The sequence below is a fragment of the Perognathus longimembris genome, chromosome 1 (genome assembly GCF_023159225.1).
Source record: "Perognathus longimembris pacificus isolate PPM17 chromosome 1, ASM2315922v1, whole genome shotgun sequence".
NCBI lineage: Eukaryota > Metazoa > Chordata > Mammalia > Rodentia > Heteromyidae > Perognathus > Perognathus longimembris.
The window spans coordinates 68680279-68705489 of NC_063161.1; the positions used below are offsets into that span (position 1 = coordinate 68680279).

The following is a 25211-nucleotide window of genomic DNA, read 5'->3' on the forward strand; positions in this document are numbered from 1 at the left end:
CCTTCTTTATTTGGAGCCTTAGGAAGGAAGCTGTCTTATTCCCACTTGCTAGCTTATTTCCTGTCATTACTCCAGTTGCTGTCAACTTTTCCCTCTTCCTATGGCATTGGCTGCTGGTCCTCCAGGTCCCAGTGTTACAGGGTCCGGGGGAGGTACCCCAAGTGGGACTCAAACCCACGTCCCTCTAGAGTCCATGCAGAGACAGTCTCAAGCAAAGATGTATTTATTGGGGAAGTAAAAAGCGAACTGACTGGCTAGGGACACAGCACAGACTCGGGAGCTGAAACCGCGACCAGTCCTTGAGCTGGGGTTTATAAAGGTAAAAGCGTAGCACAGATGTGGGTTAACTCAGGGGGTAGAGCAAGCAACAAAGGAGTTATGCAAGCCATTTACAGAAGCAGAATTTTGCGGTCAGGTTGACCTAATATTTAGCTTCATTTTAACGATTGCTACCATGTTTCCCTATTCAAGATGGAGTCAGCTCTACTCCCTACGACACGAGAATTTAGCTCAAATTCACTTCCCAAAAGTCTTTCTTTGTATTTTTGTATACTGGTGTATACTGGTGTGTGGAGTTTGAACTCAGGGCCTTGCTCAGCTGATATTTTACCAGTTGAGCCACCCTTCCAACTCAGCCTTTTGCTGGTAATGGAAATGGAGTCTTAAGGACTCTTTTTCCCGATCAGCTTAGTACCACGATCTTCCAGATCTCAGACTCCCAAGCAACTAAGGTTGTAGACATGAACCAGCTGACAACTTCATGAGCCCTAACCTGACTCAGCAGAACTACTCTTGTTTTTTATTTCCCAATGTTAAAAATAATTTCTGTTTCATTGATTAGAATATGAAGTTTTGTTACTATAAGACAGGTGTGCCAATGATTTCTCTTTCTACTTTTTTAGAATCTGATGTTCCGGCAGAGCTCCAGGTGTTAAAAGAACCTCTGCAACAGCCAGCTTTCCCTTTCGTAGTTGCAAACCAGCTGCTGCTGGTGTCTCTCCTGGAGCACTTGAGCCACGTGCATGAGCCAAACCCATGTCACTCCAAGCAGGTGTTCCAATGTGAGTAAACAGAGCTGGGCTTCCTCATAGAGTTTGTAAAAGTGCGACACCACTTAGCAGCTGTGGCATTAAAAAAAGTGTGAAGCCAGGTGCCAGTGGCTCACACCTGTAATGAGGCTGAGATCTGAGGTTTGTGATTTGAAGCCCGCCCAGGCAAGAAAGTCCCCATGAGACTCTTATCTCCAGTTAACCACCAGAAAACCTGAAGTGGTGCTGAGGCTGCTCAGAGTGGTAGAGTGCTAACCTTGGGCAAAAGAGCTCAGGGACAGTGCCCACCCCCATGAATGGGAGTGGTGGGAGTATGAATAACTACATTCCTTAAATTCATTTCATATTTTCTTTTAGGTCGTGCTTTATAAATGTAAACACTCAGGACACTAAAAGTGCATATAATTGAGTAAACAAAGGATAATTCTTAGGCAAGTACTCTACTACTCAAGGCATCCTCCAGCCATCACATGATTTTTAAATAAATATATTTATTAAATATTTGAATAAAGATATATAATATTTATATATTTAAGTAAGTACTAAATATGCTTGTTCATTTTAGTGGTACTAGTATTGGGGTTTAAACTCAAGGACTCACTAGTTTTCATCCAAGGCTGGTATCCTCATGCTTGAAACATGCCTCCACTTCCGGCTCTTTCCTGGTTAATTGGAAATAAGAGTCTCAGATTTTTTTTTGCTCTAAAGCGTGATCTTCAGATCTCACCATCCTGAATAGCCAGGAGTACAAGTGTGAGTCACAGGTACCTTGCTGTGGCTTTGCTGCTGCTGCTTCCACTGCTTCCTGGTGCTGGGCTGACACCCAGGGTCTTGTGCGTGCCAATGAGTAAATGAGTAAAAACCAGAACATATATTATACTATGGAATATGTGCTTTCTGTGTGTTGGCTGCAGATTCTATATTGAAGAGTCATCCTTGCTTTCATTGTTAGTTACCATCAGTCTTCATTCCTGCCTTGGCTAACCTACTACCTGTCATCCAAAGTGCAGTATGTGAAATGTCAGGAGACTCTTTGTATTTCTTACCCTTTTCAAATGAGCTGAGTCTTGTAATGACTAGGTGTGGTTGACAAATGACTCACACAGTAGAAGGTGAGTACTGATGCCACACATGCCCCCAGTCCCACTGTCCAGAATGGCCACGGTTACTGTGCCTACAGGCCTCACTCTTTTCTCACCAAAGTCTTTGTGTGTGTACACTATTACTCTTAGTTCTCAGGGTACTGGTTACAATGGCCATGTGATGGATGGCCTTTCTAATAGCAGCTTTCCGTGCTCTTCTTATAGTACTTTGTCAGACCTTCATCAAGATGGGGCTGCTGTCGTCTTTCACTTGCAGCGATGAGTTCAGCTCATTGAGACTGCATCACAACAGAGCCATCACGCATTTGATGAGGTCTGCAAAAGAAAGAGTCCGTCAGGTAAACCCTAACACGTTATATTTCATGTTCGACAATGTAGATTTTACTTTGTCTTTGCTGAAATGGAGCTAGCTCAGTGGTAGGGCACTTGCCTGCAGTGCCCTGTGCCCTAGATTTCCCCAGCACTGGAAACAAAAGAAGCAAATAATCTGATTATATTTTAAAGCATTTTGAAATTCCTAATCACACAGCAGGTTTTTGAAAATGTATAAGCTGGGTGCTGATGGCTCACACCTGCAATCCTGGCTACTCCTGAAGCCAAGATCTGAGGATCTTGGTTCAAAGCCAGCCTAGGAAGGAAAGTCTTTGAGACTCTAATTAACCACCTGAAAACTGGAAGTGGTGCAGTAGCTCAAAGTGGTAGAACGGGCTGGGAATATGGCCTAGTGGCAAGAGTGCTTGCCTCCTATACATGAAGCCCTGGGTTCAATTCCCCAGCACCACATATATAGAAAATGGCCAGAAGTGGTGCTGTGGTTCAAGTGGCAGAGTGCTAGCCTTGAGCAAAAAGAAGCCAGGGACAGTGCTCAGGCCCTGAGTCCAAGGCCCAGGACTGGCAAAAAACAAAAACACAACAACAGAATTCAAAGTGGTAGAACGCTAGGCTTAAGCAAAAAGAACTCAAGGATGGCACCACGAGTTCAAAGCCTCATGATGGGGTATGTGTGCACACGCGTGTATGTACAAACTTTAGGCCAGGTAATAATGTGGTTGTAATCTCTGCACTTGGGAGATAGAGGCAGGAACATGGACGCAGCTTGGGCTACACTGCAAGACTCTAACTCAAAAATGTGTGTGTAGGGCTGGGGATATAGCCTAGTGGCAAGAGTGCCTGCCTCGGATACACGAGGCCCTAGGTTCGATTCCCCAGCACCACATATACAGAAAACGGCCAGAAGCGGCGCTGTGGTTCAAGAGGCAGAGTGCTAGCCTTGAGCGGGAAGAAGCCAGGGACAGTGCTCAGGCCCTGAGTCCAAGGCCCAGGACTGGCCAAAAAAAACAAAAACAAAAAATGTGTGTGTATATGTTTGTGTACTTTTATTACTCAATAATACTAGAGTGATTATTATATTATTAATATTACTGTATTATTGAAGTATTATATTCCAGCCCTTACTATAGTGTAGGTGCTGGGATATAGGCATTAAACAGAGAGACAAAATACCTACCCTTGTGGAGTTTATATTCTCCTGAGGAGGCAGTACACAGTAAGAAAAATATGAAAATATAGCAGGTGTTAGGTGGACCAGTGTAAAGGAGAATCATGAGAGGTGAAGGAGCTTAGCAGTGAGGGGCTATGAAAGTTTCATGTAGGGTTCCCAGGGGCCTCATTGACACTGAGTTGAAGTCAAGAGCTGAAGTTGAGAGACTGAGCAATGCAGGTGTGTTGAGGAAAACAGGAACAGGAGGTGCAAAGATCCTAGGGTGGGTGTGCTGATTGTGGGAGCAAGACAGTCATGAAGCTGGAGTAGTGTAAGCAAAGGGCAGTGGGCTGGGAATATGGCTTAGTGGTAGAGTGCTTGCCTAGCATGCATGGAGCTCTGGGTTTGATTCCTCAGTACCACATACACAGAAAAAGCTAGAAGAGGCACTGTGGCTCAAGTGGTAGAGTGCTAGCCTTGAGCAGAAGAAGCTCAGGACTGGCAAAAAAAAAGGACAAGAAAAAAAAAGAAAAAGGTGAACTTGGGAAAGAGGCAGATAAAAGAGGGAGCAGGCAAAGGACAGAATCCTGAGACCATTTTAATGTGTTCTTTTACTCAGACTTAGGTGGATAGCACTGTAGGCTTTTGGGTTTAGGAGTAACATCTGATATACTTTTAACAAGGTTACTCACATCTGCTGAGGATGTCAAGGGCAGAAGCAGATGGGTATAGCAGGTGGTGTGGCTCTGAGTAGGGAGCAATGGAGGCAGGTGTGTGTGTTCATTTGCTTGCAAGCATGCGTGTGTGTGTGTGTGTGTGTGTGTGTGTGTGTGTGATATCGCTGGTTATATATGGTCAGTTTGTATATACTCTGAAGGTCAAGTCAACATGTCAAATGGAGCTGTTGGGCAAATAAATTCTATCTTAAAACGTTTTCAGTCGTAAACTCTTTTTTTCTATGTAATTTATTTATTAATTGAACAAAAATTTTTTGACAAGGTGTTGTCCAAAAAGGGTACAGTTACATAGTAGGGCAATGTGTACATTTCTTGGGATATCTTACACCCTGTTTTTCTTTCTCTTCCCTAGGTCAGGTAGACATATATACAATATACAATGTACCAAGAACACATACAGTAGCCACGTGGCTTACACCAAAGAAAATTCACCTAGGGCTTTAAATGTAATGTCCACATTAGACAATATGTCGACAGTAGTCTTATATGAACGTACATACATAGCTTTTGAGCTATTGTATTCCACTGAGAGGTCAATTTTTGACCTTTATATGTTGAGTAGTTGTTTGGTTTTAGTTACATACTGTTGGGTCGCTGCCCCAATCCTGTGGGAAATACCATTTGACAAGCAGTTTTTGGTTTCACAGACCTGGTCTCTACTGTCTCTCCGTCTCCCTTTCTTAACAGTCATATATCAGGGAGGTCATGCCCTTTGTTTTCTGTGTTCTAGGCTTTTCTCGCTCAACATTATTTGTTCGTCTCGCTCAATATTATTTGTTCAAGTTCTGACCATTTCCCTGCGAATAACAATATTTCACCATTCTTAATCGCTATGTAGTATTCCATTGTGTATAGGTACCATTTTTTTGGATCCATTCATCTGTGGAGGGGCATCTGGGTTGATTCCATATTTTGGCTATGTGAATTGTGCTGCGATAAACATGGAAGTGCAAATGGCTTTTTGATATCTTGGGACCTGTTGTTCAGGATAGATGCCTAGGAGTGGTATGGCTGGGTCATAAGGTAGGTCTATATTGAGCTTTTTGAGAAACCTCCATACTGTTTTCCAAAGTGGTTGTGCTAATTTGCACTCCCACCAACAGTGGAGAAGGGTTCCTCTTTCCCTGCACCCCCTCCAGCATTTGTTGTTGCCTGAGTTCAGAGTATAGGCCATTCCAACTGGGGTGAGGTGGTATCTCAGGGTTCTTTTTATTTACATTTCCTTTACTACCAGGGATGTTGAACATTTCCTCATATGTTTCTTTGCCATTTTTATCTCTCTTTAGCTCCTTTGCCAATTTCCTAATTGGTTTACTGGGCTCGGAGGGGCTTAGTTTTGTTTTTTTTTTTTTGGCTAGTCCTGGGCCTTGGACTCAGGGCCTGAGTCCCTGGCTTCTTCCCGCTCAAGGCTAGCACTCTGCCACTTGAGCCACAGCGCCACTTCTGGCCGTTTTCTGTATATGTGGTGCTGGGGAATCGAACCTAGGGCCTCGTGTATCCAAGGCAGGCACTCTTGCCACTAGGCTATATCCCCAGCCCCAGGGGGCTTAGTTTTTTGAGTTCTGTATAGATGACAGATATTAGGCCTTTGTCTGTTGCTGTGCTGGTAAAGATCCTTTCCCATATGGTTGGCTGTCTTTCTGTTTTGGTGGCTATGTCCTTAGCTGTGCAGAAACTTTTTAATTTGTAGTAGTCCCATTTGTCGAGTCTTTCCCCTATTTGTTGTGCCCCTGGGACTATATTCAGGAAGTTCTAGCGTCTTTCCTACTCTGTCCTTCAGTAGTTTCAAGGATTCAGGTATGATATTGAGGTCCTTGATCCATTTTGAGTTGATCTTGGTGCATGGTGATAGGCTTGGGTCTACTTTGAGTTTTCTGCATATGGCTGCCCAGTTCTCCCAGCACCACTAGTTGAAGAGGCTATGTTTATTCCATTGTATGTCTTTAGCTCCTTTGTCGAATATCAGCTGACTATAAGAGTGCGGTTTTATTTCTGGATCTTCAATTCTAATTCATTGGTCTTCTGGTCTGTTTTTATACCAATACCAGGCTGTTTTTGTTATGATGGCCCTATAGTAGAGCTTGAAGTCTGGTATTGTGATACCTCCTGCATTGCTTTTTTTGCCTAGAATTGCTTTGGCTATTCTAAGTCTTTTGCTGTTCCATATGAATATATGGATTGCTTCTCTATTTCAGTGAAGAATGTAACTAGGATTTTGATAGGGATTGCATTGAATTTGTATAACAATTTGGGCAATATGGCCATTTTCGCTATATTGATTCTGCCTACCCATGAGCATGGGAGGTCTTTCCATCTCCTTGTGTCTTCTTTGATTTCCCTTATTAGATTTTTATAGTTCTCATTAAATAGGTTCGTCACGTCCTTGGTTAGGTTGATCCCTAGGTACTTTATTTATTTAATTTTGGCTACTGTAAATGGAATTGTTTCCATAATTTCCTTTTCTGCCTGTACATTGCTGGTGTACAGAAGAGCTGCTGACTTTTGTGGATTGATTTTGTATCCTGCTACTTTGCCAAAATGGTTTATTGGGTGTAGGAGTTTGGGGACTGAGTTTTTTGGGTCCTTCAGATAAAAGATCATGTCATCTGCGAATAGGGATAGCTTGATTTCTTCCTTGCCGATGTGGATCCCTTTGATGTCCTCCTCTTGCCTTATTGCTATGGCTAGGGATTCCAGCACTATGTTGAAAAGAAGTGGGGAGAGTGGGCATCCTTGTCTTGTTCCTGAGTTTAAGGGGGAATGATTTAAGTTTCTCTCCATTTAATATGATGTTAGCAGTTGGTCTTTTGTATATGGCTTTTATTGTTTTGAGGAATGTTCCATCTATTCCTGTTCTCTCCAGAGCTTTTAATAAGTATGGATGTTGTATTTTGTCAAAGTCTTTTTGGGCATCGACTGAGATAACAATGTGATTCTTGATTTTAGTTCTGTTTATGTGGTGAATTACATTGATTGATTTACGGATATTGAACCATCCTTGTGACTGTGAGATGAAGCCTACTTGGTCATGATGTATAATTTTCTTGATCAGTTTCTGGATCCTGTTAGCTAATATTTTATTGAGGAGCTTTGCGTCTGTGTTTATTAGTGATATTGGTCTATAGTTCTCTTTTTTTGTTGGGTCTTTGCCTGGTTTGGGAATGAGTATGATATTAGCTTCATAGAATGAGTTTGGGATTTCTCCCTCTGTTTCTTTTCTTTTTTTTTTTTTTTTTTTTTGGCAGTCCTGGGGCTTGGTCTCAGGGCCTGAGCACTGTCCCTGGCTTCTTCTTGTTCAAGGCTAGCACTCTGCCACTTGAGCCACAGCGCCACTTCTGGCCATTTTCTGCATATGTGGTGCTGGGGAATTGAACCCAGGGCCTCATGTATATGAGGCAAGCACTCTTGCCACTAGGCCATATCCCCAGCCCCTCTTCCTCTGTTTCTATTTCGCGGAAGACTTTGAGGAGTATTGGTATTAGCTCCTCACTAAAGGTTTTATAGAATTTGTTGGTGAATCCATCTGGTCCTGGGCTTTTCTTTTTGGGAGGTTCTTGATTACCCCCTGTATCTCGCTGTAAGTTATTGGTTTATTTAGTTGATTGATTTCTTCTTGGTTCAGTTTGGGCAGTTTATACTTCTCTAAGAATTGACCTATTTCTGTAAAAGTATTGTTTTTTAGTGAGTAGAGTTTCTGGAAATAGTTCCTTATGATTGTTTGAATATCGTGTGTACTTGTAATTTTTCCGGTGGAGTCCCTGATTTTACGTATATGAGTCTCTTCTCTTCTTTTTTTTTTTGTAAGTCTTGCAAGGGTTCTGTCAATTTTATTTATTTTCTCAAAGAACCAACTTTTAGTCTTATTTATTTGTTGAATGGTCTTTCTATTTTCAATCAGATTTATCTCTTCTTTAATCTTTGTGATCTCTCTCCTCCTAGTCATTTTAGATTCGATCATTTCTTGTTTCTCCAGTTGTTTTAGTTTCATCGTGAGGTTATTCACCTGCTCTGTTTCCATTCTTTTGATGTGAGTGCTGAGGGCGATGATCTTGCCCCTCAGTACTGCCTTAGCTGTGTCCCATAGGTTTCTTTGTGATGTGTTTTCATTGTCATTGTGGCTTATGAATTCGTTAATTTCATCTTTAATTTGGTCTGTGTTGGATAACAGTGTGGGGTTTAGCCTCCAAGAATGTGTATAGCCTCTGTGGTAACTGTTGTTATTGAGGGTTACCATTATTCCTCTGTGGTCAGATATAACACATGGGATGATGTCAATACTTTTGTTTTTGCTGAGGTTCTTTGTGTGGGCTATGACATGGTCTATTTTTTTAAAGGAATATAAAACTATTTATTGACCACTGTTCACCATTATTTACAATAAAGTAAATAATGTACAGTTGGGTAACATTCTGATTACTACAAAGTTGTTTCTCTGGCTTTTGTGGAACCAGTAACCCAATACTGAAAACAATTGAGCCTACATGTAAGGAATGAGTTGGGATAAAGAAAAAGCATGCAGGTCAATAATTATAAATTTCTGTCCATTCATTTAGGCCACTAGGTCCTAAATAGTCACATCTCTAACCAGCTGATTTTACATTTCCATGAGCTGAGTGTTAGATAGCCCATGACCCAATTTTCTGTAAAGGAATGCTCACTACAGAAAATTTTAGTGAAAGGAAATCAAGATTTGTCTTTTCTCATCTGAGTGAGGGAAGTTGTTATTAGCTTAAATTTTTTCCTTTCAAGAAGTTTTGCAAAGCTATTGCATTTGCTTATGTATGGCAGAGGCAGGAGGACCTAAAGTTCAAGGCTAGCTAGCCTGGCTACCTAGGAAGTTCAAGGTGAACCTGAGCTGCCTAGAGACCCTGTCTCAAAAATCAACAAAAAACTAAAACAAGGGCCAGGGATGTAACTAAGTGATACATCCTTTACCTACATATGCAAGGCTGTGGGTCTGATGCCCAACACCTCTAAACAAGCAAAATCTCCAAAACAAAAAACTACCTATGTAAGTATTTTGTTTACAGACACACAAACACAAAAAAGAAAATTCAGGATGGTCCTTCAACATAGCAGTTAAAGACAAGTTGTTCTGATTAAGTAATGACCCAAAAAAATTGCCTAATATTAAAAAAAGCCACAATCTGTTTCTGAATGCAGAGGAAATATACCATGGTATTAAACATTCTTTTCTGATAAAGCATCTACAGAAAGCCTTCATTATATTTGTTCAAAGTAACCAGTGCTATTGAGGAAAAAAACAAACCTCAACTCCCCCAAATACTACTTTCAAAACCAACATGTCATACTTGATTTTCATTAGAACGTAGTTATTGTTTCACACCATTAATTCAAAAACCAAGACTCGGATTTTATATATGTGTATAAATATATATAAAAAGCAATGCAAACAATTATTGAGCTTCATCTTCTGGACAAGAATGCCAAGTTAGTCTCTCTTCATAGAAAGCAATCACAATCTGAGGACACTTCATATTCGCCTCTTTTGCCAGCACCAAGTCAGCTTCATCTGAATCTTTCCATTTCATAAGAAACATCAATTCTCCACTGCTGTCTGTGGCACCAATTATTTGTTCAGGATCCAGACCCCTAGCAAACCCCCTTGGTTTGTCAGCAGCATCTCATTTCTTCTTTGATTTGCTATCATCAGATTCACTGTCCGATAAAGATTTTCTTTTTGTACCATCCTTTTCTTTACCAGCTTTTTGAGAATTAAGAAATGCTCCAATTAATTCTGGACAATCTAAATTTTCTTCAGGTTCCCAAGTATTATCAGCATCTGTAAATCCCTTCCACTTCAGGAAATATTCTACCTTCCCATTCACTACACGCCAGTCCAGTACTTTTTCTACAACAAATGCTTCAGGCTCTGCTTCTTCAACTTTTTTACTCTTTCCATTCTGTTTCCCATTTTTTGCAATGTAGTCTTGTTAGAGGCCATTTTTAATTGTAGACTTAAAGAGCTGTTATTCACCACCTCAGATGCTCTGGTTGCGATCCTGCAGCAGCAGCGTCTCTGGCCCCGCGGCTTCCAGCTCCCGACCTGGTCTATTTTGGAGTATGATCCATGGGCTGCTGAGAAGAAGGTGTATTGGGTCTCTGTAGGGTGGAAGATTCTGTATAGATCTGTCAGATCCATTTGGGATATGGTGTTACTTAGGTCCTCAGCTCCCTTGCTAATCCTCTGGGTGTTGGATCTGTCTCTTGGAGAGAGTGAGGTATTAAAGTCACCCACTATGATTGTGTTTGGGTCTATCTTGTTCTGTAGTTCTGTGAGAATTTGCTTGACATATGTAGGGCCTCTTGTTCGGTGAGTATACATTTATTCACCGTGATGTCTTGATTCTGGATTTTTCCTTGTATTAAAATGTAGCGATCTTCTTTGTCTTTTTGAATTGATTTTAATGAGAAGTCCAGCTTGTCTGAGATCAGGATGGCTACTCCTGCCGTTTTGGTAGGTGCGTTTGCTTGGAAGTTATTGCTCCATCTTTTCATTTGGAGCCTGTTTTTATCCCTTGCTGTAAGGTGGGTCTCTTGTAGACAACAGATGGCTACTTTTTGTTTACGGATCCGTTCTGCCAGTCTGCTCCTCTTTATTGGAGAGTTTATACCGTTTATATTTAAAGAGATCAAGGATAAGAGAGTTTTTTCTCCTTCCATTTTCTTTTTTTTTTTTTTTTTTTTGGCCAGTCCTGGGCCTTGGACTCAGGGCCTGAGCACTGTCCCTGGCTTCCTTTAGCTCAAGGCTAGCACTCTGCCACTTGAGCCACAGCGCCACTTGTGGCCGTTTTCTGTATATGTGGTGCTGGGGAATTGAACCCAGGGCCTCATGTATATGAGACAAGCTCTCTTGCCACTGGGCCATATCCCCAGCCCTCCTTCCATTTTCTTGATGGGCTGTTTTTCCTCTTTTTTTTTTTCTTGTCTTTAGTGATCTGCTCTTTCTGTTGGGCTCTGGCTATTTGTAGTTTCTTTCTGTGTGTGTGTCCTGTATGATTTCTGTTGGGTGGGATTCCCCTCTTAGAATTCGCTGTAGGGCTGGTTTTTTATTCACATACTTCTTTAGATCCTCTTTGCTATGAAAAGATCTGGTTTTCCCCTCGAATATGAACTCCAGCTTCGCTGGATATTTTATTCTAGGTTGGCAGTGGTTGGCCTGTGGACATGGATGGTGTTCTTCCATTCTCTTCGCGCGTGGTAGATTTGTGTGGAGAGGTCTGCTGTTATTCGGATCCTCTTCCCATTGTAATAAAATTTCTTTCTTTGGCTGCATTCAAAATTTGCTCTTTATTCTTGAGATCTTAAGTCTTGAATATTATGTGCCTTGGAGTGGCTTTTCTAGGATCTGGCCTTCCAGGTGTCGTATAGGCTTTGGTTACCTGGATGGGGTCCCTTGTGAGACTGGGGAAGTTTTCTGCAATAACTGTATTGAAAATATGTTGAAGCCCTCTGCTCTGGTATTCGGCTCCTTCTTCTATTCCAATTATGCGCAGACTATATCTCGTTTTTGTCCACTAGCTCCTGGATTAGTCTGCCCTGAAGCTTCACCATTTCTTGTAGTGTGGTAATTTTCTGGTTCTTCTCGGCTGCATCATCATCCAAGAGAGAGATTCTGGATTCCATATGGTCAATTCTTTGTGCTGTGGATTCAGTTGCGGAGTTTATGGATGTCAGAGAGCTATTTATGGTTGCCAGATCAGCTCTGATCGTGGAAATTTCTTCCTTTAAAGAGTTGCATTTTAAATCTATTTTTTCATGCATTTCACTTCTCATGATGTTAAGGTCTTCTTGAAAGGAGGTTTGCATTGTATCCATTTTTGCTTCCATTTCTTTCTTGGCTTCCTGGATGTCCTTCAAGACTTCCACTCTAAACTCCTGGAATTGTTTTCTGATTTTGTTTCTGATGCTTTCCATCATTTCTGTTAACATGGCCTCAGTTGTATTTTTATTCTCCATCTCCTTTTCAGTCGTGCTGCTTTTTGGAGCTGGTGAGAGTTGGCTTGCCCTTTGATGAACTGTGTTATATTTCTTTGTGATTTGCGCATCTGGAGATCTGTGGATGGCTTCCCTGGTTTGGCTTTGTGCTGGTTCCCGCTGGTCTGTCAGTGGGAGCCTTGTGTCCTGGTGTCCTGGCTCTGGGTTTGGGTTTGGCTGTTGAACCTTGCTTCCCAATGGGTGAGCATGTCCTTCTCGGTTGTTGTTGAGGTGGTCACTCTCCCTGTACTTGGGGGCCGGTAGGTTCTGTGTCTTTCTCTGTGGGACAGTGTCCTGCCACTGTGTTGTGCTGACCCTAGCGTGCTCCCGGAGGGGGTTTGCTGGTCGCTGATTCAGCGTGGCGTGGAGGCTTTTCTCTTCTTTGGTTCTTTTTTCCACTCGGTATCTTGGTCAGAGGAGCTCACCTCTCAGGCGGTTCGCCCTCCTATGTGGTTTGCTCCGGGGCTGGTTTTGTTGAGGAGCGGCCCACCCACTTGTGTGAAATGGGCCAAACTGAGTGGGCGCTGCCGCTCGGGGGCTCTGCCCTCCTGTGCGGGGTACGCCTGCCCGAGCGAGCCCCGGGTTTTTGGGGTGTGCTTGTGCCCTCCTGCGAGTTTGCTGTGGGGGGTGGTATGTGTGGGCCCCAGTGGGATCAAGTGTCTGGGCATGGGATGGCGCCCACAGACTGCGCCTCCGCTGCGAGGGGGGGGCGTGATCAGGCCCAGGTGTCCCTGCTGGGCTGGTATTGCCCACCAGCGCGCCTGTTACTTTTGTTCAAAAAGTCCATGAGGCCCAGTTGCCTCAGGTGGGGCTTTCAATGCCTACCGGTTCCCCGGCTCCTGTTGGGGAGGGGGCGAGGCCCGTTCGGCGGTTCCGGCTCCTCTGCTGCCTTGGCGCTGCTCCACCCATGCAAGCTTCTGTGTCCTCCCAGACTCTGAAAGGACCTTTTGCCACCTGATTTGGGGGTTCTTTGTTCCCTTGGGGTGGGGAGGGGGAAGGAGGGAGCTCTAGCTTCTTTGTAGGGTTTGGGTCTCTGATAGCTGGTCTTCCGTTGGGGGAGGGAGTAATGGGGAACTTACTGGTCCTGGATTGTGTGTGATCCGCGCTGCCCTTGGCCCTTGGGAGTGGGGTGTTGGGGTGTGGCGATCGGTTGTTTGGTGGTGGTGGCCCCGCCTCTCCCCTTCTGCACCGCCCAGTTCCCCCGCCACTCACGTCCGATCCCGGCCGTGGGGTCCTGTACCTCCCATCCTCCGCTGTCTGTCTCGATCGGTCCGCGCTCCCCCTGTGGTCCATCGAGTCCTGCTGTTTGGACTCTGCGCTCCTGGCGTGACTTTCCGGCAGTCGGTTTGTTGGTGCTAGGTCCCCTTTCCCAGCCTGGCCCTGTTCTGGCCAGGGTCGGCTGGTGGGGGGAGGGTACCCTGGAGATTTTCTGGCTCTGTGCAGGTTATAGGCTGTTATAGGCTCTTCTTTTTTTCTTTTTCGTTTCCTGTGTTTCTGTATTGCTTCTGGCTGCTGGTTTTGCTGGGTTCTTGATGGGGTGTTGGGTGCTGGAGTTCCCAGCTCGCTATTCAGTTGGAGTGAGTTGGGGTGCCTCCCTACTGTGGCGGCGCCATCTTCCTCTCCCAGTTGTAAACTCTTAAGTAATATTAAAACGCTATTTTTGTTTATTTTTAATATTGTTTGACTATCTGGTATTATTCATACAATGTTGAATTTTTTTAGTAGCGTCATGAAACTTTTCAAAATTGTTACTAAAAATGATTTTTGGTTTTAGGATCCTTGTGAGGACAGTTCTTACATGAAGAAAATCAGGTATGTGTTAAGTACTTTTTGACTATCCAAAGATTAAACTATCCAAAAGAAAATAAGATTAGGAAAGCATTAGTTTTTGGATTTAAAAATAATGTTTTTGAATCTGGTCGCTGGTGTCTCATGCCTGTAATTCTAGCTACTCAGAAGGCTGGAAATGAGGATTGTGGTTCAAAGCCAGCCCTGGAAGAAAAGGGACTCTTAACTCTAATAAACCACTCAGACAAATCCCAAAGTGTCACTGTGACTCATGTGGTAGAGTGCTAGCCTAGAGCACAAAAAGGCTCAGGGACAGTGCCTAGGATCTGAGTTCAAGCCCCAGGACTAGCAAAAGTTGGAGGAGTTGATGAACATTGCAAGGTTTTCCACTCAGCACTGCTCCAAAATTTGCTTTACTTCTCATTGTCTTCCATGTTGTTCTCCATCCCCCCATTGGATGGGGATTCCATGAACTCAGCAACTGACAGCTTCTCTCTCCTAGGGCAGGGTCACTGTCAAATTTTGGCTGTATTTACCAAATGTTTACAATGGGTAATGAAGCTGGGCGCTGTGGCTCATGCCTGTAATCCTAGCTACTAGGAGTCTAAGATCTGTTTACAGTTCAAAGCCAGCCAGTGCAGGAAAGCCCACTAGACTTACTTCCAATTAACCACCAAAAGAGCCAGAGATGGACCTGTGGCTTAAGTGGTAGAGCACTAGCCTAGAGCAAAAAGAAAAAAAAAAGATCAGGGACAGCACCTAGATCCTGAGTTCAAGCCCCAGGACCCACACAAAATTTTTCTTTTTAAATATGTAATGGGTCTACATCATTAAGAAGTTGAAGTATGTGTATTACTGAGCTATTCTCACCAACTACTTGATCTTCCTGAGGATTTCTGTTGTGAAACTTTGATAAGGATTTTGAATTGTGTTACTATTTACTGGGAAGCTCCTGAAATTGGTTTTGCTGACCTCCTTTGCTTTATTTATGTATTTATTTTTGAGACTATCTTACTGTGTAGCTCAGGCTGCCCTTGAAATTCAGAATCCTCCTGCTTCAGCCTCCCAGGTGAGATTGCTGGTGGGCACTACCGCTATTTGTATTATAGCCTTGATTTCCTTAATGAACGTTTTCATCATCAAGAATGAAAAAGTTGGGGCTGGGGATATGGCCTAGTGGCAAGAGTGCTTGCCTCGTATACATGAGGCCCTGGGTTCGATTCCCCAGTACCACATATACAGAAAATGGCCGGAAGGGGCGCTGTGGCTCAAGTGGCAGAGTGCTAGCCTTGAGTAAGAAGAAGCCAGGGACAGTGCTCAGGCCCTGAGTCCAAGCCCCAGGACTGGCCAAAAAAAAAAAAAAAAGAATGAAAAAGTTCCTGGCAATTTGTTCTTTCCAAATTATCGCTTGCAACTTTAGTCATGTACAAGGTGGACAGGTTTGTAGTGCACTGAGCTTCAACTTGCCCTGGAAGGTTTTGATTGTCTCAAAACACAGGATGACCTGTGTTTCTTGTTAACTTTTAGATCCAGAGAAATAGCCTTTGAAGCACAAACTTCGCGCTACTTAAATGAATTTGAGGAGCTTGCCATCCTCGGAAAAGGTGGATATGGGAGAGTATACAAGGTTGTTTTCCACTTACTCATTTTGACTGCTACTCTGTAATAAATCTGTGCATTTTCAGAAAGCATTTTTATTATCTTTAATACAAAATGCTCAAGCAATTCCTAAATATCATAAATACTTACTTTTCATTAGCATTTATAAAGAAGTAGACAGGTTTTCATTTTTTCTGCCCATTTTGGATGTTTGGGTGGGTTCTGGAAACTAGATTTTTGTGCCTGTCATTCTAGCTTCTAGGTGAACATGATGGCTGGGCACAGCAGCATATGATTGTCACCCTAAGCTAGGTGGGAGGTTGAAACTGGGAAGAATGTAGTATTTAGCCAGCCTGATCAGAAGTCTCAAAAAGGCTTTGTCTACATAGAAAGCGGTGCTCACCTTTGATCCCATAAATGCCAGGAAGCTTAAATGTGGTTGAAGTGCAGCTTAGGCACAATCCTAGCAGGAAATAAGACCTGATCCTAAAAATAACCAGTGACATACAGGGCTGGCGGCATGGCTTCATGGTATTGTGCCAGCCTAGCAAGCATGAGCCTCTGAGCTGAAACTCCAGTACCATACATAAAGTGTTACTAAAGGAAGCTCCAGGAAGGGACACAGGCATTTAAAGAAAAGAAAAGTACTAAAAATACGCTATGTGTTTTGGTGCTTAATAGTTTTGTTGAGTTTTCTGTTCCCCAGATGTGGAGCCTCTGGGAGTTGTAGTTAGTGTAGTTTGCACAATGACTGGTCTGGCAGACTAGGGCTGACCTCTGAGAGCAGTGGAAGGAGCAGACATGGCTTTAGCTTCATTTGCTATCTTTGGCTAGTTTGGAATATCTAAGCTTGGATTAGATCTTCTTTATTCATTTGAAATTTAATGGGATTTAATACTTTGTCTTTTGTTTGCTTTTTTTAGGTTAGAAATAAATTAGATGGTCAGCATTATGCGATTAAGAAAATCCTGATTAAGGGTGCAACTAAAACAGATTGTATGAAGGTAAGGTTTAAAAATAATTAGAGTCAGGCTGTGCAACATACAAAACCTCATTTATGAACGTTTTTGAATAGTTATATTTAGTTTCTTTGAAAGAATTATCGTGTAGTTATTTGTGTATATTTGGCAAAGAGTAGGTGGTATGGATTGCTGGTTTACTAAGAATCAATCCAGTAAATATAAAAGTTTTTATTTGCTTTAATTTTTATAGGCACTTCATTCTGACATTTATTTATTATTTATTTTATTTATTATCTGTGCCTGGGGTTTGAACTCAGGGCTTGGGCACTGCCCCTGAGCTTCTCTTGCCACTTGAACCCACAGTTCTATTTCTGGCTTTTTTGGTATTAATTGGAGGTAAGTGTCTTACAGACTTTCCTGCCTAGGTTCCTTCGAATTGTGATCCTCAGATGTCAGCCTCCTGAGTAGCTAGGATTATAGATGTGACCCACCAGCACCTGGCTAATTTTTTTTACCTAAATGATTTATGTACTGTGCAGCACATTCTAAAGAGAGCCTGAAGCCAGTTCAGATCTTAAGTTCTCTCTAACATGCTGTGTTGTGCTGGACAAGTTGGCCTGTCAGCTGAGCCACTCTGTCCCCAACTTCTGAAATGGGAGTGATAAGCCAGGTGTGGTAGTTCAGGCCTGCCAGTAATCTTAGCACTGGGGAGGAATAGGGACAGGAGTATTGAGACTATACATAGCAAGACCTGTCTCAACAAACAAGCAAATAAAACCCCAGGGCTTGGGAGAACTTAGCTTAGTGGTAGAACACTTGCATGCTCAAGGACCTAGGTTCAATCTCCAGAAACTAAAGAAATAAAGCAAATAAAAATATAGACTATTTTGTGTATGTGTGTGTGTGTGTGTGTGTGTGTGTGTGTGTGTGTGTACACACACATATTCTGTTGAATGATATATTTAATGTATGTAATATATTAACCCCTGGAAAGAATGACAAGTGGGTTATAAACAGAGCCAGTGCTGGTGGCTCACACCTATAATCCTAGCTACTCAGGAGGCTGAGATTTTAGGATTGTGGTTTGAAGCCAGCCCTGGCAGACAAGTCCATGAAGCTTTTATCTACGTCAAACTTATCAAAACCAAATAAGTCAGAAATGGAGCTGTGATGTAGCTCAAGTGGTCAAGTACAATGATAGTAACAAAACAAAACAACAACAACAACAAAAATAGGGCTGGGAATGTGGCTTAGTGGTAGAGGGCTTGCCTAGCATGCATGAAGCCCTGGGTTCCATTTCTGTGTACCACATGAACAGAAAAAGCCAGAAGTGGCTCTGTGGCTCAGGTGGTAGAATGCTCGCCTTGAGCAAAAGAAGCTCAGGCGTAGTGCCCAGGTGCTGAGTTTGAGCCCCAAGAGTGGCAAAAAATAAAATAAAGTGAGTCAGGCACCAGTGGCTCATGCCTATAATCCTAGCTACTCGGGAGGCTGAGATATGAGGATCCCAATTAGAAATCAGCATGGGTGGCCAAATATGAGAGACTCTGATCTCTAGTTAACCATCAAAAAGGCAGAAGTGGGGTTGTGGCTCAAGTGATAAGAGTACAAACATAAAGCAAAAAAAGCTCAGGGACAGCAAGCACCTAGATCCTGTGTTCAAGCCCCAGGACGAGAGAGAGAGAGAGACGTGGGGAGGGAGACAGAGAGAGAGGAGGGAGAGAGAGAACATGTGAGGTAGGAAGCTGCCACAAGTAACACGTCAGGTTGCTTGTGCAGAGAGTTTTTAAAAAAATTATTTGGCTTTGGAACAAGAAGTTTCTGACACATGAACATGTAATAAATTGCTCTTTTATTTTTAAGGTTCTACGGGAAGTGAAAGTGCTAGCAGGTCTCCAGCACCCCAACATAGTAGGCTATCACACTGCGTGGATTGAACATGTTCACGTGGTCCAGACACAGCGTAAGTAGATTTTGCTGATAGAGGTTGAGTGGTTTTAGTTCACAGACCTGAAATCTGAAAAGCTCCCAACTCTAAAACTTGTAGAGCATCATGAAGGTACTCCACATATTTCAGATTTTTGATTTGGATTTTCAGATCAGGAATACTTGGCTTATAGTCTGTGTGAACATTCCAGAATTTGAAACAAAATGTAGTGTTTCATATAAAATGCAACACTTCTGGTCCCAACATTTTGCACAGGAAATACTCAGACTTGAATAGCAAAGGATCAGCAAACTTCCACATGTGGGCCACTTTTCTATGCTTCGTATTTGAGGGTCCCACAAGCTGAGAATGAGTATTACATTCTATTTTTTTTTCAATTTTTGGTGTTATTAGGGTGTTAGTCATGGGGCTTGAACTTCGGACCTGCGCATTGTCTCTTGAGCTTTTTTGCTCTAGCTAATGCTCTACCACTGGAGCCACAGCTCCACTCTGGTTTTCTGGTGGTTAATTGTGGAGAAGAATCTCATGGACTTTCCTGCCTGGGGTGGCTTTGCATCGTAATCCTTAGATCTCAGCCTCCTGAGTAGGTAGGATTACAATCGTGAGCCACCAGTGCTGGGCCATTACTAAGGTTTGAACTAAGAGTATTATACCTAAGCAGGTACTCCTAATATTTGAGTTATCCTTGCAGCAATTATTTTTTTGCTTTTTTTACATGTGTGTGCTAGTACTTGGATTTGACCCAGGGATCTCATGCTCACTTGGCTTTTTATTCAACATTAGTGCTTTACCACTTGAACCACAACTCCAATTTCTGGCTTTTTTGCTAGTTATTTGTAGATAAGATTTTCATGGACTTTGCTGCCCAGACTGGTTTTGAACCTTGATCCTTAGATCTCAGGCTCCTGAACAGCTAAGAAAGATTACAGAAATAAGCCACTGGTGCCTGGCGTTTTACTTATTTATTTGGAAAGTTTTGGCAAGGATTTATTGATTGATTGATTGATTGATTGATTGATTGCCAGTCCTGGGGCTTGGACTCAGGGCCTGAGCACTATCCCTGGCTTCTTTTTGCTCAAGGCTAGCACTCTGCCACTTGAGCCACAGCGCCCCCTCTGGCCATTTTCTGTATATGTGGTGCTGGGGAATTGAACCCAGGGCCTCATGTATAGGAGGCAAGCACTCTTGTCACCAGGCCATATCCCCAGCCCACAAGGATTTATTTTAATAAAACAAGGCTAAAGTAGAGAGAAATAGAAAAAAGAGAAACATTTCATGATCCTCTCACAGGACATAGGAATTACATAGTCCTATTTTATTTCTTTTGAAGTATCAGCAATGTGTCAGACAACTAGTCTATTCATATTCATTTCTGTGGTAGTGATTGACCCAGGCCTTGCACCTCCTACCACTGAGCTATATCTCCAGCAGCATGTCTTTTACGTTTTAAAATAGTTGGAGAAATAAAGAGTGTTTTGTGAAAATTATGTGAAATTTATTTTAGTAATAGTAGTTTATTAGAACACAAGCCTGTACAGTACCCAGGGCTTTCAACCAGATGGAAGAACCGAGATAGTAGCAGAGTCCCCAGAATTAGCTATATTCACTAAACTCGTGCATAGAAAGCTTCCTGTGTGGCTAGATAGCTCTGTTGTATAGTTTCTAAAATGTGCCAGTCATTTCAATAAACCCTTACTGATATGTATATATAATTTTTTTTTTCCTTTTTGGGTGTCATTCTTGGGGCCTGGGTGCTGTCCTTGAGCTTTGGTGCTCAGAGCCAGCTCTCTACCACTTGAGCCATAGCTCCATTTCCAACTTTTTTGGTGATGTATTAGAGATAAGAATATCATGGACTTTGTTGTTCAGTCTGGCTTTGAACCACAGTCCTCAAATCTCAGCTTCTTGAGTAGCTAGGATTATAGGGGTGAACCACTGGTGTCCAATCTTACTAGTCATTTTGACTTATAGTCTCATATATATAAATATGTCTCATATATATATAGTCTCACTATTTATAGGAGGGGAGAGACACTAGTTTTAACTTTGAATTGAAAGACTGTCTACATGCTTGCAAACAAGTGTGTGTTCCATTTCTCTTCAGGAGACAGAGCTCCTATCCCATTACCTTCTCTTGAAGTGCTCTCTAACCAGGAAGGGGACAGGTATGTGAACTGCTGTTACTTCTATGAGAGATGTTTGTCTTTACCTGCAGTGTTGTTCTAGGAACTTGAGACAGATATTTTAGGTTTTAATTAATAAAATTATTTTTGTGGTACCAAGACTTGAACTCAAGGCCTTGTGCTTTTTTAGGAACCTGGCTTTACCACTGAGCTAAGGTCTTAACCTCCTCCTCTTTTGCTTGTTTTCATAAAATATTAAATTACCCTTTTTTGTGTGTATATGCCAGTACTGGGGCTTGAACTTGAGGCCTTGAGCCTCTTGCTTGGCATTTTCCTCTCAAGGCTTGGCACTCTACCACTTGAACCACACTTCCACTTTCAGGTTTTTGGTGGTTAATTGGAGATAAGAGTTTCAGGGATTTGGGCTGGGAATATGGCCTAGTGGCAAGAGTGCTTGCCTCATATACATGAAGCCCTGGGTTCGATTCCCCAACACCACATATACAGAAAGCGGCCAGAAGTGGTGCTGTGGCTCAAGTGGCAGAGTGCTGGCCTTGAGCAAAAGGAAGCCAGGGACAGTGCTCAGGCCCTGAGTCCAAGGCCCAGGACTGGCAAAAAAAATACAAAAAAAAGAGTTTCAGGGATTTGTCTGTTCAGGCAGGTTTCAAACCTTGTCACATCTCACCCTCCTGAGTAGCTAGGTATAGGTGTGAACTGCCAGTGTCTGGCTTTGAACTTGCTTTACATTCACTTTTGTCTATACTATTTTTTCCTCCAGAGATCAATATGGCGGCAAAGACGATGAAAGCAGTTCATCTATTGTCTTTGCTGAATTTACCTCGGAAAGAGAAAGACCCTTTGGCGAGCTTGACATTGCAAATGAAAATAACAAATTGGTGAACTACACCAAAGATTTGGTTATCAGGGACAGCAGTGAATTAGCATCGCCCTTTGATCACCATGAGAATGGCGTGGCTGATTTGTCCCTCAGATCCATTGTGAAGCACCGGCTGCCACTGGAGCACGATTCAGACCTAGAGGGGAATTTCACATCCACTGAGGAGTCTTCAGAAGAAAACTTGAACTTCCTGGGGCAGACAGAGGTGAGGCGCCATACCAGAAACTGCCTATGTGACATCCATCCACCTGTGACTGTGGAAAAGGTCTGTGTGTGGCCCTCCCTCTTCCAAGCTTATTACCTCTTTTACTTCTGTAAAAGACGCCTAATTCTTCTTCCCTGGATCATTGCTGTTCAAGATCTCAGACATCTGCCTGAGAATTAGAAGTCTCATTCCCTCTATTTCTATTGTATATCAGCTATAAAAGTATATCTACGAGGAAAGATTTTACAATTTTTGGAGCATGATGTTAGGTGGTTCCTGTACGGTAACCTGACCAATTTTCAGGATTTTTCTATTGAGGGTTATTTTAACATACTAGTTTTACTTTGACCATATACTCACCAGTATTACTATGATTAAAAAACCTTGAGCAAGCCAACTGCCAGTAACTTAGGCCTGTATTCTAGCTACTCAGGTGACGAGAGCTCAGGATCACAGTTCAAAGTCAGCCCGGGCAGGAAAGTCTATGAAACTCTTAACTCCAATAAATTACCAAAACAGCTGGATGTTGAGCTGTAGCCTAGAAAAGCTCAGGGATTGCACCTAGGCCCTGATTTTGGGCCCCAGGACTGGCAAAAACAAAAACCGGAAGTGGACCCATGATTCAACTAGGTAGAGCTCTAGCCTTGAGCAAAAGAACTAAGGGATAGTGAGTGGCCAGGCCCTGAGTTCAAGTCCCAGGACTTGCACACATGTTCATGCATATGTGCACACATAAAAAGCCTAGTGTTGGTGGCTCATGTCTGCAATCCTAGCTGCACAGGCTGAGTTTTGAGGATTGAAGTTCAAACCCATCCCAGTCAGCAAAGTGTGAGATTCTTGTCTCCAATAAACCAGAAAACTGGACATGGCAATGTGACTCAAAGTGGCAGAGTACTAGCTTTGATCAGAAAGCTCAGGGACAGCACCTAGGCCCTGAGTTCAAGCCCTGTGACTGGCAAAAAAAAAAAAAAGAAAAAGAAAAAAGAAAAAAAGCAGAGCTATGTGTACCATCTACCCATACACAATGTAGTTCTTGTCTAGGAATATGTGGATATGTTTTAGTTTTGAACAGGTTCACTTGAGTTTGAGTGACTTTTTTTGGGGGGGGGGGTCAATCATATGGCTTGAACTCTGGGCCTGGGCACTGTCCCTGAGCTCTTCAGCTCAAGGCTAGTGATCTACCACTTGAGCAACAGCTCCACTTCAGATTTTCTAGTGGTTAATTGGAGATAAGAATCTCATGCATTTTCCTGTCTGGGCTGGCTTTGAACTGTGATCCTTTGATCTTAGCCTCCTGAGTAGCTAGGATTACAGGCCTGGCAAGTTTGAGTAATTTCTAATCAGAATGGTTTCATTTCTCTGTATTATATTTGGATGTTTTTTAATTTTTATTTTATTGACAAGGTGATGTGCAGAGGGGGTACAGTTACATAAGGTAGTGAGTACATTTCTTGTCATATTTGTTATACCCTCCCTTATTTTTCTTTCCCTTCTCTAGTTCAGGTAAGCATATATACAATATCCAGTGTACTAAAATCATATATAGTAACCACGTGGGGTACGCCAAAGGAAATTCACCTAGACCATTAAATGTAACGACAACAATAAAGTCCTCCTGTGTCCTTCTCTTGGAGTTCTTTTTGCTTATCCTTTGGAAAATTTTTCTTGATACCCAAATAAATGGACTACAAACAGCTTAATATTTAGTTACTTTTTTCTTAAGTAACATGAACTATGTACAGAGTGAAATGAGGCAAAGCATAATCTGGAGTATACTGAAGAATTATAGAATACCACACAACCATTCTATGTTGTTTCATCTTTGCTTTCAAACTATTTATGTAGTGTTACATTGGACAGCTTCACTATTAGACTTTCCTCTGACTCCAGTTTGTCCTTCGCCTGCCTCCTTGTATCATGGCACAGTGTTTTAATGATCACTCTGCTTGTGTACTCTTTTAGAGACTAGGTTCTGGAGCAGGCCTATGTGTCAGCAGTTAGCTATGCTATTTGGCCTGGGGAGACCAGTGAATATTTGTTACTCAATGAATGTGAGTGAACCATCAGAGCTGGGAGCCTGGCCTGCCTCACTGTGTGTCTCTCCATAGGTGCGGTACCACCTGATGCTGCACATCCAGATGCAGCTGTGTGAGCTCTCCCTATGGGACTGGATAGCCGAGAGGAACAAGCGCAGCCGCGAGTGCGTGGACGAAGCTGCCTGTTAGTACCTTCTGGGTTTGTAACACTTCCGTGAGAGAGTCTTCTCCAGCTAATGTAGGAATTGCCACCAGGAGCTATATGTTAAAAAGTTAGAAGCAGGGGCTGGGAATGGGGCTTAGTGGTAGAATGTTTGCCTAGCATGCATGAAGCCCTGGGTTCAATTCCTCAGCACCACATAAACAGAAAAAGCTGGAAGTGGCACTGGGTTCAAGTGGTAGAGTGCTAGCCTTGAGTAAATGAAGCTTAAGGACAGTGCCCTGGGTTGAAGCCCCAGGACTGGCAAAAAAAAAAAAAAAAAAAAAAAAAAATATATATATATATATATATATATATATATATATAAAAGTTAGAAGCAGAGTAACCAGACAAACCAAAAAAGCCAAAGAAACAATTGTGCTTATTTTGATATTCTTTAAAAAAAAAACAAAAACCCATAAACCAAAGTAGCAATTTAGACATTAAATTCCTTTGTGATGAAGAGCTGATTTTGTTGGTATTTTAATAGTACCATAATGGAATTTAGGAAAAGCATTTTGGATAAAGTTTTTGTTTGTTTTGCTTTTTACTGGAGCTTGAACTTAGGGCCTCATGCTCTTAAATGGCTTTTTTGGCTCATAGCTGGGGCTCTACCACTTGAGCCACATTTCCTCTTTTGTGCTTTTTGCTGATTAATTCTACTATAAGAGTCTCATGGATTTGTCTGCCTCGGCTGACTGAACCTCAGATCTCAGCCTCCTGTGAACTAATACCTGGCCTCTGTGTGTGTATATGTGTGTATGTGTGTATGCGTGTATGCGTTTATGCACGTGTGCATATATGCTAGTGCTAGAGCTTTAACTCTGGACCTGGGTGCTATCCTTAGCTTTCTCACTGAAGATGGGTGCTCTGCTGCTTGAGCCACAGGTCTACTTCTGGGTGTTTTTTTTTCTTGTTATTTTTTCTAATTGGAGATGAGACTTTCCTGCCCAGAATAACTTCAAAGTGAGGTCCTCAAATCTCAGCCTCCTGAGTAACAATTATAGACATGAACAATCAGCACCTAGCCATTGGGCCTTTAAATTTTTTTTTTCTAAGAACTGGGTGGTGGTTGCTCATGTCTGTAAT

The 25211-nt window shown here is 42.5% G+C and overlaps 1 protein-coding gene and 1 pseudogene across 2 annotated transcripts in view; one reads left to right on the forward strand and one right to left on the reverse strand.

Moving 5' to 3' along the window:
* The window catches only part of Eif2ak1 (eukaryotic translation initiation factor 2 alpha kinase 1), a 50637-nt gene that overhangs the window by 11534 nt on the left and 13892 nt on the right, over positions 1–25211 (forward strand). For both annotated transcript variants that reach the window (XM_048367490.1, XM_048367501.1), the window contains exons 2-10: positions 903–1061; positions 2357–2490; positions 14142–14179; positions 15683–15782; positions 16678–16758; positions 18577–18676; positions 20766–20826; positions 21563–21887; positions 23996–24107. In XM_048367490.1, coding sequence (XP_048223447.1) covers positions 903–1061; positions 2357–2490; positions 14142–14179; positions 15683–15782; positions 16678–16758; positions 18577–18676; positions 20766–20826; positions 21563–21887; positions 23996–24107 — 1110 coding nt within the window. The remainder of the gene's footprint in view (positions 1–902; positions 1062–2356; positions 2491–14141; positions 14180–15682; positions 15783–16677; positions 16759–18576; positions 18677–20765; positions 20827–21562; positions 21888–23995; positions 24108–25211) is intronic.
* On the reverse strand, positions 9731–10334 carry LOC125366802 (annotated as a pseudogene).